This window comes from Alexandromys fortis, unplaced genomic scaffold (genome assembly GCF_014885135.2).
Source record: "Alexandromys fortis isolate MF-2015 unplaced genomic scaffold, M_Fortis_MF-2015_v1.1 scaffold_31, whole genome shotgun sequence".
Classification (NCBI taxonomy): Eukaryota; Metazoa; Chordata; class Mammalia; order Rodentia; family Cricetidae; genus Alexandromys; species Alexandromys fortis.
In genome coordinates this window covers 12239378-12251541 of record NW_026067974.1, presented here as the reverse complement: position 1 = coordinate 12251541, position 12164 = coordinate 12239378, and the positions used below count along the sequence as shown (strand labels likewise).

The window sequence follows — 12164 nt, the reverse complement described above, 5'->3', positions numbered from 1 at the left end:
TGAACTCAGGACCTCGGGAAGAGCAGGCAATGCTCTTAACCTCTGAACCATCTCTCCAGCCCCCACATAGTGAATTTTAAGCTAACCTGGACAACACAGTGAGACCCTCTCTCAAAACCAAAAGGAAATGGAGGAGGGGGCAGCTGGGGAGATGACTCAGTGGTTGAGAGTCCAGGCTGCTCTTCTATAGGACCTGGGTTTTCCCCCCAGGTCACAGTCATCTGTAATTCCAGTTCTCGGGGGATCTGATGCCTTCTTCTGGCTTCTGTGGACCGCAGGCATGCAAGCGGTGCACACACACACAAGTAGGCAAAACAGCCACACACACAAAACAAGACAATCTATAGGGAGCTCAAAGGCTCAAAGGCAAACTGTTGTAAGCACAAGGGCCTGTGTTTGGATCCCTGGCACCCAACAGGAAGACACCTGTCTGTAAACCCCAGGGTTGAGGGTGGGGTGAAGTTAAGTGGATGCCTGGGGCGCACTAGCCAGACAGTCTAGTCAAAGTACTGAAGTCCAGCTTCAATGAGAGACCTTGTGTCAAAAAATGAGGTGGAAAGTGATAGGCAACACCTACTGTTGATCGCTGACTTCCGCCCACAGATATGGACACGTTCAAACACCACATACAAAAATTTAAAATAATCTGAGCGCGGTGGGTCAGCACTCCGGAGGCACACAGACACACACACACACACACACACACACACACTAAAGGTAAAGTCAGTAGGCATGGCAACTAGAGGACGGTGGAGAAGAATGGAGGACATCAAAAATGATTTTGAGACCTTCATCAACGAGCCACCCATCTCCTTTTAGCCTGTCTTCCGGTCTAAGCGCATAGAAATGGCTACTGCCCTGCTTGGCTCCCACCCCTACCCCAGTTCATTCTGGACTTAGAGCAGCCTTCTAAGGTATCCAGTTTTCTGGGGAGCACACCATCCGTGGGCTGAAGAGGACGGGTCTTGACTGACATCGGTCCTTTCAGACCTCGGGATGATGGATGCTTTGGAGAGAGAGGTGGGGGGCGTAGGTGGCGGGAGGTCCTGGAAGAGCGGTCACAGCAAAGCATTTAAGCGGGATCTCCTCAGAAGATGCCGTTTCTGGAAAGTCTGAAGAACAAGGACGGCAGGCCCTGCGAATTAGGGTTGGAAATAAAGAACCAGGAGTGAATGTACTAAGATGGAAGACGTCCAGGGGCGAGTGCGGGATTGTGAGCGCGCGAGGACCTGTGGGTGACACGCAACACGTTGAAAACCATATTGGAGGAGTTTGCCTTTCTAGCTTAATCCACCTGGGAAGACACAGGCGTACTGCCCCGCCTCGCAAGTCACCTCGGCCTTTATACAATGTTGTGTATGACAACAGAAAAGGCACAAGCTGGAAGTCCAGGGGGCGGGAGCGCACGGGGTGGGGGCGGGGAGGGGGAGGACTGCTTCTAGACAAGAAGCTCGGGGTCCCTCAGCCCAAGTCCAGGGAAAGCGGCGGCTTTGGACAGAACCATTATCAGAAGATGGAAGGGGGACAAAAGCCTTTCACCGTGAACTCGATCCTGCAGAGCCAATTTGGCACTCGCTCATCTCTTTCTTTCCTCTTCTTGTTCTTTATTTCTGTTTCCATCACCACTTGCTGCACTCTCGCACGATTCTGAATCCTCGGCAGCACTAATTGATCTTCGGTGACCCCCAGCATCACGCGTGGTACACCCCAGTGGAGCCCGCTCCGGGCACAGGTTATAAAGGCTGGGCTGCGGCAGCCCACTGCGGAGTCAAGATGCGCCCCAAGGAACAGGTGCATAACAGTGCGGGGGAAGGGACGGGGTCTGGGGACCCAGCAGCAGGGACCCCCGAGACCCAACCTGCAGCCAGTCCGGCCCCGGAGCCCTTGGCGGAGCCCAAACCTGCTCCTGCGCAGGGAACCGGGTCCGGACAGCGAGCTCCAGGATCCCGAATCAGGACGGGAAGATTTTGTCGGTCCATGATTATCGGTAATTCGGACGCGCCATGGACCCGTTATGTATTCCAGGGGCCTTATGGTCCCCGGGCCACTGGCCTGGGCACTGGAAAAGCCGAGGGAATCTGGAAGACGCCAGCCGCGTACATCGGCCGGAGGCCTGGCGTGTCTGGCCCTGAGCGCGCCGCGTTTATTCGAGAGCTGCAGGAAGGTAAACTGAATCTATGGGATCCTGCACTGACTGCTACTCGGGTATCTCCGGGGAGGAGGAAGGGGCCCACGACTCAGGAGCCCCGCCCCCCTGTGGCGCTCACTCCCACCTTTCCACCTCCCCGCGAGACCTCTGTCCGCGGTGCCTGTTTAGTCTCCCTTTCCCCATCTCTTCCTCCCTTTCGGGTTCCACGAATTTTGTGTGTGCGTCAGGTTCAGAGCTTGCGCGCTCCTCGCCCCCTCTTCGCGCCTGTTGCTGCGGCAGATCTGCGCACTCTCAGTGCCCCCTCCCCATCTACCGCAGTGCCAGCAGAGGGGCGGGGGCTGCCGGAGGGAGCTGCTGGTCGCGCTCTGAGCCTGCGCTAGCTCGTGGAACCAGCATGCGTGGGTGGGTGGAGAGGGAGCTTTTGACCACTAAGTGGCTGCAGGGGTCTGGGTTGTGTTTTCCCCTGAGCTGGGCTGAGGCGGGAGGAGTGGGCGGGGCACTGAGCTTCTGTTCCTCCTCTTCTGGGCGTGCACAATTTTAGGCTTTGGTGCCCCCTTCTGGGTGCTGAAGAAGTCTCCTTGGCCCTCTTGTCACAAGCAACAGGTGTAAGGTGACTAAACTGCATATGTTTTTATGACCCAGGAGGCTCCAGTGAGCTGGCTTCGCTGCCGATTGGGTCAGGCATGACGAGCCAGTTTGCAGCTGTATTTCCCCTGACTTCCTATCTCTGGGGACCAAGGACCCAGGGGTCCTAGGATTCCAGTTCCTGAACTTAGAGGGTGGTTTTGCTCTTACAGCACCCAGGCCCCTCCTGAGGAAGCAGGAGCGCTGAGATCCGGAGCTGTGCAGTGGGTGCTAGGGCCGGATGGATCTCAGTCTCCTGGCTCTATGACCTTTGGTGTGAGGGTCGCAGTGGGCTGTGGGCAGCCTTGGCTCCTTTCTCTGACCCACTCAAGCCTTTCCTCCTGCAGCACTGTGTCCTAACCCACCTCCCACGAAGAAAATCACTGAAGATGATGTCAAAGTGATGCTATATTTGCTGGAAGAGGTGGGTATTGCCTTCCTCACCCGGATCGGCCCTCATTTTAACTCTGCCCCTGCAGGACTTAGGGATTTTGTCTGTTTTCTGCTTGCCTGGGGGCCAACTTGAGGGCCCCTCTCCAGGAGTGCATTAGCTTCCAGGGGTGCAATCTGGGCTGATCTTATTCTTTTCCCCAAGATGGGAAATCCAGTCAGACCCCAGGGTTGGTTAGTAGTCTGTGATCTAGTACCTGGACTACTGGGTGTTGGGGAAGCTTTCTTCCTGTGCCCTAGTCCTGGTTCCTCCCTCCTGTTTGGGAGGTCCCAGAGACTGAGAAAGTATGAATGGCTGGCTCTCCTTTTGCAGAAAGAACGGGACCTGAACACAGCTGCTCGCATCGGCCAGTCCCTGGTGAAACAGAACAGTGCTTTGATGGAGGAGAATAACAAGCTGGAAACCATGCTGGGCTCAGCCAGGGAGGAGGTATTTGGGCATCTAAGGGCAGGGGTCAGTGTGTTCCCTTCCCCAAACTAGCACCTGTTATAGGCCTTCGTACTCACCCTCCAGTGGCTTCTCTCTCCTCCCCTAGATTTTGCATCTCCGGAAGCAGGTGAACCTGCGAGATGACCTCCTTCAGCTCTACTCGGACTCCGACGACGAGGAGGAGGATGAGGAGGAGGAAGAGGAAGAGGGGGAAGAGGAGGAGCACGAAGGACAGCGGGATCGAGACCAACAGCATGATCATCCTTACGGCGCCCCCAAGCCGTACGTGTCCTGCCTCTGTGCCTGGACCGTCCCTTCTCCGAGCTTCAGTTGCTCATTTGTTGAGCAGGGACGCGGGCAGTGAGCCTGCCAGGAGAGCTGTTGGAACTTGCTGACACCGCCACCCTTATCCAGGAGGGGGAAGCCCCGGGGCCAGGGATCCCCCACCCTCCACCCCATGCTGACTCTCGTTGCCCTTTTGCCAGGCCCCCTAAGGTGGAGTCACAGCACCGCTGCCCACAGCTGGAAGCTCTGCAGCAGAAGTTGAGGCGTCTGGAGAAGGAGAATGACCACCTGCGAGAGGAGGTGAGGACAGGGGGGAAGGCACGCCCTTTGGCTGGGGGTGGTGACAGCCTGGCCCCCTTCCTCTTTCCCTTCCTCCAGGCCTCTCACCTTGACAACCTGGAAGACGAGGAGCAGATGCTCATCCTGGAATGCGTGGAGCAGTTTTGTACGTGGCGCTGTAATTCGGGATGGAGCACGGGCCTGCGAGGGGTGGTGGGAAGAATTCAGGGTTTGGAGACTGGAGAGCTGAGCTGAGGTCTCGGCTCTGGGACTTTGCAGCTGCGTAAGCGCAGGCAGATTCCTCGGCTTTTCTGAATGTTCATCTTTAGAATGAGGATTAATGACCGTGGCCTGCTGATCCGTCATCTCAGGCTTTATGAGAAAGCGTGGCGGTGCACACCTGTAATCCCAGCGCTCAGTCAGCAGTCAGAGCAGAGTCAGAGTTGAAGACTGGTGGGGGGGGGAGGGTGGTAGAGAGGGGGGGGGAGGGAGGGAGAAAACGAGCCGAGCTGAGGAAGTGCTTTGTGTAGAGAGCTTGGCAGAAGCCACAGGGGTCCGTAAAGTCTATTATTTGGGACTATACACACTAGGAAGGTGGACGGGACAACGGGGAGAGAGCCAGCAGCTGCCAGAGTCTGGACATTTAGGGCTGGCAAAGTCAAATATTGGGTCTGACCTGTGCCTAGCACCAACCTGGGCTTTGCCTGTCCCCGAGGCCTTCAAGTCGGCTTCTTTCGGCCTACGTCATCCCTGGCCTGCCTCCCCCCTGCATTCCACGGCTCTCAAGTCTCAATGTCTCTAGCCCCCGACACCTCATAATGCACAATGGGGTCTCTCTGCCCATCCAGGCCCCTTTTCCTACAGCCTGGATGAGTTTTCTGAAACCGAATCAGGTTCTGTCTTCCCATTGGTCAAAGGATAATCTCGGCCCCTCCCCCAACCTGTGTGATAAGGTCCTCTGCTCACTGCCCCAGCATCTCTTGCTGCCCACACTCTCCAGCTTCCTCTTTGTATGGTGGGGCTTACTTAGCCGGTGGCTCCTTCCAGAACCCTTCCCAGGCTTTGCAGCACAGGTTGACGGTCCTTCCACCTATGACGTCATTTTATCTACCGTTGCCCCCCCCCCCCCCACACACACATTGGCTCTATCATAGCCCGTACTGATATCCTGAGTTCCTTTTCCCAGTTGACTGTCTCCACTGTACCGGAGCTTGGTATGGGCTGGCATCTATGTGTTCATAAGCTAGCTGTTCCTGGGCATGAAGACCAGAACAAAGAATGTCAAAGCCCCCTGAGACCCCCGTGGGGCGGGCCAGAGCCGAGGCTGATCTGCGCTTGTCCCATAGCTGAAGCCAGCCAGCAGATGGCAGAGCTCTCGGAGGTGCTGGTCCTGAGGTTGGAGGGCTATGAGCGGCAGCAGAAGGAGATCACCCAGCTGCAGGCTGAGATCACCAAGCTGCAACAGCGTTGTCAGTCGGTAAGCTGCACTGTGGGAGCCCTTCTCCCTTATCGAGGCTGCGTGGGACCCCAACCTCTTCCCCCTGCTCTGCCAGGCCCAGAGGTCTAACCTGGGTGGGCATCAGCGTTAGCAGAGGTTAACTAGAGAGCCATTCATCCTGCCCAGTCATGTCCCTAGCCGAGTCCACTGGATCCCACGACTCTTCCCGGTGCCAAGCTGAATGACCTGCACTTTAGGACGCCCATCCCATGTGACCTCCTCCTAAACGGACTGTCAAAGACTCCGATGTGGGACGCCTGTTTGGGCAGGGAGCCCTGGAGTGGGAGGTCTTGTGGGGTCTCATACATCCTGGTTCCTTCCAGTATGGAGCCCAGACAGAGAAACTGCAGCAGCAGCTGGCTTCGGAGAAGGGAGTCCACCCAGAGGTGAGGTTCCATGTGTCCCTGGCCCAGATCTGGGGTGCAGGCCCCTGGGGATTGCTTGAATCTCTACAGAAGACAGCCTTTCTGCCGCCCACCCTGACTGGCTTGTGGCTCAGCGGGTAGCAGCTCATTTGAGACCCGAATGGGTCTTGTCCAGGGTTACCCTGAATCTCACTGTTTGGATTCAGAGTGTGGGGGGCGGGGGTGCTAAGGCGAGAGCAGGCGGATTGTCTGACTGGGGACCCCTGGATCCTCGCAGAGCTTTCGCGCGGGCTCTCACGTGCAGGATTATGGGAGCAGGTTTCGCGATCGCCAGGAGGATGGGAAGAACCAGCGCCAGCGCTCCTCGATGCCCACGACTTCTGTCGCCCACTATGGATACAGTGTGCCTCTGGTGAGGATGTCCCTTTGATCTCGCGATCAAACCAGACCTGCTGCTGCTTGGTTTCTACCCTCAGATTTTCCCCCTGTGAGTGTGGGGGTGGAACGGCTCCTCTCCTCTCTGTTATAGGACGCGCTTCCCAGTTTCCCAGAGACTCTGGCTGAGGAGCTCCGCACTTCTCTAAGGAAGATCATCACTGACCCTGCCTATTTCATGGAGAGGTGCGTGATTGGGATCCTCAGGCTTGCTGCAGCTCTGCTCACTTTGGGTCACCCAGTGGCAACTACTTTCTCTGAGTGGGGCATGGTTGACCCTCATGTTTTGACCTCTCTTGGGTATCCATCCTGCTCCACTCACACTGCCGAGCCCCTCCCTCTTTGGACGCTGTGTCATTTCTATCGGAGACTTCTTTCTTTTGTCCTTTGAGACTGTGTTTCCTCTTTGTATCTCTGGCTGTCCTGGAACTCACACAGTAGACCAGGCTGGCCTTGAACTTCGAGATCTGCCTGCCTCTGCCTTCCCAGTACTGAGATTTAATGTCCCGCCACGCCTGGCTTCCTGTGACCTTTTAATATGTTTGTGCCCCAGGAACTTTGCAACGTGAGCTTCCTCAGTCCACTGAAGGCCCTGCTCTCTGTTAAGGGCTTACAGGGTGGCTGTGGGGAAGACATAAAACCTGGGGTTACCTGGCTAAGGGCTCGCCATCATCTGTCTTCACATAGCAGCAGCCAGAGGACAGCAGGATGCTGGTTCTGTGACCAGGAAACTCTGGGAAGGCGTGTCGTGGGGGCTACTCATCTGAAAGTTGTTTTGGAAATAGGCTGACCCTTTCCATTCAGACGACACCTAGGTGGCCACTTTGATTTAGGCTACTCTACGTAGAGACCAAGGCTTTTCTTTCCTTCACCTGACCGCGGGTTGAGAGATGAATGGCCCAGCCCTTAACACCTGAGGCTCCTTTGTGTCCTTGGTTGGGCAAGTCACCTGACTCATGTGGATTCGTTTCTATGACAACTGGCCCTGGGTCGAAATATCCCCATTGCTCTTTTCTAGACAGGAGGGTGGGAAGTGGACAAGAGATGGAACCTGTTTGGTATTGCTGACCCTGCTTCTTCCTGCTAAGTGGGACGGGCTGGGTACTGGGTACATTGAGGATGATTCTCCTTCACTTCAATCCTGGCGGGGACAGAGCTGGGGAGGACCTTGAGGGTCTGTAGACTAGGGCAGGGCAAGAGAACTCAGAGAGCTAAGGGGTAGGGGTCGGGTTGCGATGTCCTCCTCAGAAGCCCCTGGTTGGAGGGAGAGGAGTAAGGGCCAGGAACACCAGCATGGCTGACAGGTGTGGGAAAACCCTCGCGTGTCCCTGCCTAGATGTGACGTCCGCTGCAAGGAGGAGCGAGAGCAGGAGCAGGGGGCGATGCCACCACCCCCACCGCCGCAAGATCTCAAGCCACCTGAAGATTTCGAGGCTCCAGAGGAGCTGGTGCCTGAGGAAGGGCTGGGGGCCATAGAAGAGGTGGGGACGGCCGAGGAAGGGCTGGCGGACGAGGCAGACCGGGTGTCTGAGGAGACCGAGGCCTGGGAGGAAGTGGAACCAGAGGTGGACGAGGCCACAAGGATGAATGTGGTGGCCTCCGCCCTGCAGGCCAGTGGCCTGGGCCCTTCCCGCCTGGACATGAAGTACGTCCTCCGGCAGCTGACCAACTGGCAGGATGCCCATTCCAAGCGGCAGCAGAAGCAGAAGGTGGTCCCAAAAGGTGAGTGCTCTCACAGAGGACACCCTCCTGCCAGTGGGTCGAGCTTCCGGTCATCAACCTTGTGAGAGGTGAGGGTAGGTAGGTGAGCCCCCCAAATGCTCACTGTACCTCAGTTTGGTCCCGCTCAGTGTGCTGATTTGCATGGATTTGCCTACTATTTACACAGGCACCTCCAGGTCCCCTTGGTAGAATTGTTGCCTTAGTTCTCACTTGTGTGGAATTTGCTTACAAGTCCAGCTGTCCATCCACCTTCTTCCTGGGGGCGCTGAACTGAGGATTAGGACTGGGACTGTGTGCCCCCTTTGTACCTCAGCTTCCTATCTCTGCTCACCCTTCCCCGTATCCCCATCCCTAATTTCTCTACCCCCCCCCAAGACTCTCCGGCCCTGCAGCAAACATGTGGGGGAGGGGCGGGATCTTGGAGCAGCAGCCCAGGGTCAGACCCAGGACGCTGGAGGACAGCATCACTAACTCTCCCAGTGCCAGAGAGGAGGAGAAACCCTGGATTTTGGGAGTTACATGCTCTGAGGGCAGGCTTTTTAGGCCCGGCCTATGAGGAGCTGTCAGTGAGTTCAGGTGATTTGGCACTGGGTGTTTTTCCCTGAAGGCTCTTTTTGTCCTCATGCGCGCACACACAAACACACACACACATACCCGTGGGTCGGTAGATTCGATCCTGCGCCATTTCTTAGAAGAGGACCCTGAAGTTGAGAGAGCTGAGCTGACTTGTCCAAGGCCACACAGCTAGGCGCAGACCTGAGCCTGTGTCTGCCTATGGGTAGTGAAGCCCTGGTCTGGTCTCACTGCTACGCTGGCTCTTTCTGCACAACACCTGAAGTCTGTAACTTGTAGGCAGCACCCTTTAATGCCGGCTCGCTGTCACTCTTGATTTTTGGGGGGAGGGGGGAATCAGTGGGTGAAACATCACTGGAAGAAGCACAGTAAGAGTGTGCCAGTTGTAATAGGGTCAGCGCTTCTGTGACTGACAATGGGAAACCCGAATAACCGTCAGTGGTGTCTCCTGACACGGCCGACCGTGTCTGAGGTGGGTCAGGCTCCTGGTTCACGTCCACCCGCTTCTCTTCCAGGCTCTGCTGTTTCCCAGCAGCCTGCAGAGGCCCCACAGACCGCTTGAGACCCTTCTTCTGCTGCCTGGCTAAGTCCCTCCCTTCCTTCCCTTCCTTGGAAACGACCTCATGTCTGTAGGCAGGCCTTTCTCTGTCCTGGCCCAAGCTTCTGCTCTCTTCTAAGGCCGGCTGAAAGAACCCTAGTTCCTCATTCTGAAACTGGTGCCAAAGTTGTGGCTACTGGGGCCCCTGGGGTGGAAGCAGCCTGCGGGGAGACTGTCTGGCTACCAGACCCAGCTCTGAGACGGTCAGGGTGGGGACCCAGGTCCCTAGGGTAGGCAGTTACTGGGAGGACCCTCTCTATCCCTTGAACCGCTCACATAAAGGGACCTCCTCAGTTCTGGTTGGCTTTTTGGAACCTGATTCTTTTTTGCTATCCTTCGTTCTTCCTCTGTTTCTATTGCCGTGTGTAATGTGAAGTGTATCTGAGTGGGGGTGGCGGAGGGGGCCCTCCTCCCTGTGACGTCTCGATCTCCTGTGGCCTGTGAGTTTCCCTCTAGAGTTCTGCCCTTCCCGACATCTTTGCTCATGCGTAGCTGCGGCCTCGGTGCCTGCCCTGCTCCTGCAGTGCTCCATAGTCTTGTAGCTTGTCAGCCTTTGTATCGATGTTTGTGCCCGCGTGGAAATAAAGAACTTGTGAGCAGCCTGACCTGTCTCAGTTGTGTTTCTTGGGAATCATGGTGTGTGTGCGTGGGCACGCCAAATGTACATGCGTGTGCACTTTTGGGGAAGCAGAGCCACGGAGGAAAGATGGATTGATACTGAATGACACGCCGGGGACTCTTATTAAGTATAAGTGCATATGACACACTGCTGGGTAGTGTCGGGTGATGTCATGTGCATTTGTCAGATGGCGAAACTGAGGCCTAGATGGATTCAGTGATCCAGGGGTCTAACAGCCGGTTATAGTGCTGAGCTTGAACCTAGGTCTTTGAAGCTGGCCAGGCCCCCTTTCCTGGTCCTGTCTGCCCTGAGGTCTCTGTCACTGTTCTTTAGTTAAAGGAATAAAGTAGGAGAGTTGCCATCTAGTTTAGGTCAACCCCCCTAAACCTGGAACAGGAATTTGTAGCTCATCTTGGAAATACCCCAGGAAATAGTCTTAGGGAGAGGGGAAGTAACAGGAAGCAAATCTGGAGACGTTTGAGACAAGGAGAATCATGGTCTACCAGCTAAGGATTAAACTCTCAACTTGGGAGCCTTTTGGGGACAATTCTTTATATCCAAACAATAATAATCCACTCACGATTTCAAAAAGACTCGTATCAGTTAATTGATATGTTCAGTCTGTCTCTAAGAATACCACAATCGTTTTTTTAAAAGATGTATTTATTTATTTATACAGTATCCTGCCTGTAGGCCAGATGAGGGTACCAGTTCTCATAAGAGGTTTTGAGGCCGGGCAGTGGTGGCGCACGCCTTTAATCCCAGCACTCGGGAGGCAGAGGCAGGCGGATCTCTGTGAGTTCAAGACCAGCCTGGTCTACAGAGCTAGTTCCAGGACAGGCTCCAAAGCCACAAAGAAACCCTGTCTCGAAAAACCAAAAAAAAAAAAAAAAAAAAAAAAAGGGTTTTGTGCCACCATGTGGTTGCTGGGAATTGAACTCTGGACCTCTGGAAGAGCAGTCAGTGCTCTTAACCGCTGAGCCATCTCTCCAGCCCATAATACCACAGTCTTTAACAGTTGACGGTACTCAAAAGTCCAAGTTAATGCCACGCATGATGAAACATACCTTAAATCCCAGCACTCAGGAAGCAGAGGCAGGCAGATCTCTTGAGTTTGAGGCCAGCCTGGACTACAGAACTAGTACCAGGACAGCCAGGGCTATACAGAGAAACCCTGTCTCAATAAACAAAACAAAATTCCAAGTGACCTGGGGCTGGAGAGATGGCTCAGAGTAAGAGAGCACTGACTGCTCTTCCAAAGGTCCTGAGTTCAATTCCCAGCAACCACATGGTGGCTCACAACCATCTGTAATGAGATCTGGTGCCCTCTTCTGGCCTGCAAGCATATATGCAGGCAGAACACTATACATACATACATACAAAAAAAAAAGAAGAAAAAGAAAAAGATACTAGCTGAGTATCTTAAAGAGAAGTCTCAGGGACAGTGGTTTCCAGCTATATTTCAGCCCTCGGAGGCAGAAACAGGTGAATCGGGAGTTCAAAACCAACCTGGGCTCTCATAATATGACTTTATCTCGAGAGATGGCTCAGTAAGTAAGAGTGCTTGTTATGTTTGCAAGCCTGAGGACCTGAGTTCCCAGCACCATGGAGAGTGGAGCTCACTGGGGCTTTTCTGCTACCAGCCTAGTTAAAGGTTTCTTGAGAAGCCCTGCCTCATAGGCTTAAAGCAGACATAAGGACACCCAACATCCTCCTCTGGCCTCTGAGCATATGTACAGGTGCATACACCTGCATACACACACACACACACACACATATATATAAATATATATACATACATAAATAAATGTATGGTGGCACAGGCCTTTAATCCCGCCACTTGAGAGGCAGAGACAGGTGGATCTCTGTGAGGTGGAGGTCAGCCTGTTGTACATAGCAAGTTGTAGGCCAGCCAGAGGTGTATGGTGAGACCTTATCTCAAAACAAACAAACAAAAAAGACAACCAGAAGATAAGTGGTATAGAATGGAATAAACTGTGGTCATCACTCTAATGAACCCTAAGTAGTAGCTGTCCTGTCCCTCCTCTATTACTCTGCATTCTCCTCCCCGGGAACCCTTTGGCTGGTCCACCTTATCTTCCTGGTGACCTGACCTAGTTCTGCACTTCTGAGTGAT

At 54.6% G+C, this 12164-nt stretch overlaps 1 protein-coding gene across 2 annotated transcripts; it reads left to right on the top strand.

The window, feature by feature from the left end:
* Positions 1–1773: 1773 nt before the first annotated feature.
* On the top strand, positions 1774–9994 carry Hap1 (huntingtin associated protein 1). 2 transcript variants are annotated; one of them, XM_050156885.1, is made up of 12 exons: positions 1774–2164; positions 3121–3197; positions 3537–3653; positions 3760–3935; positions 4139–4238; positions 4317–4383; positions 5564–5694; positions 6039–6101; positions 6358–6492; positions 6610–6701; positions 7852–8237; positions 9326–9994. In XM_050156885.1, exons 1-12 carry the CDS (start codon positions 1774–1776, stop codon positions 9370–9372), a joined length of 1782 nt encoding a protein of 593 aa, XP_050012842.1. In that variant the 3' UTR covers positions 9373–9994. The 2 variants fall into 2 exon arrangements, with proteins under 2 accessions (XP_050012842.1, XP_050012841.1); XM_050156884.1 differs by lacking the exon at positions 9326–9994 and having other exon boundaries at positions 7852–8770.
* The last annotated feature ends 2170 nt before the right edge of the window (positions 9995–12164 follow it).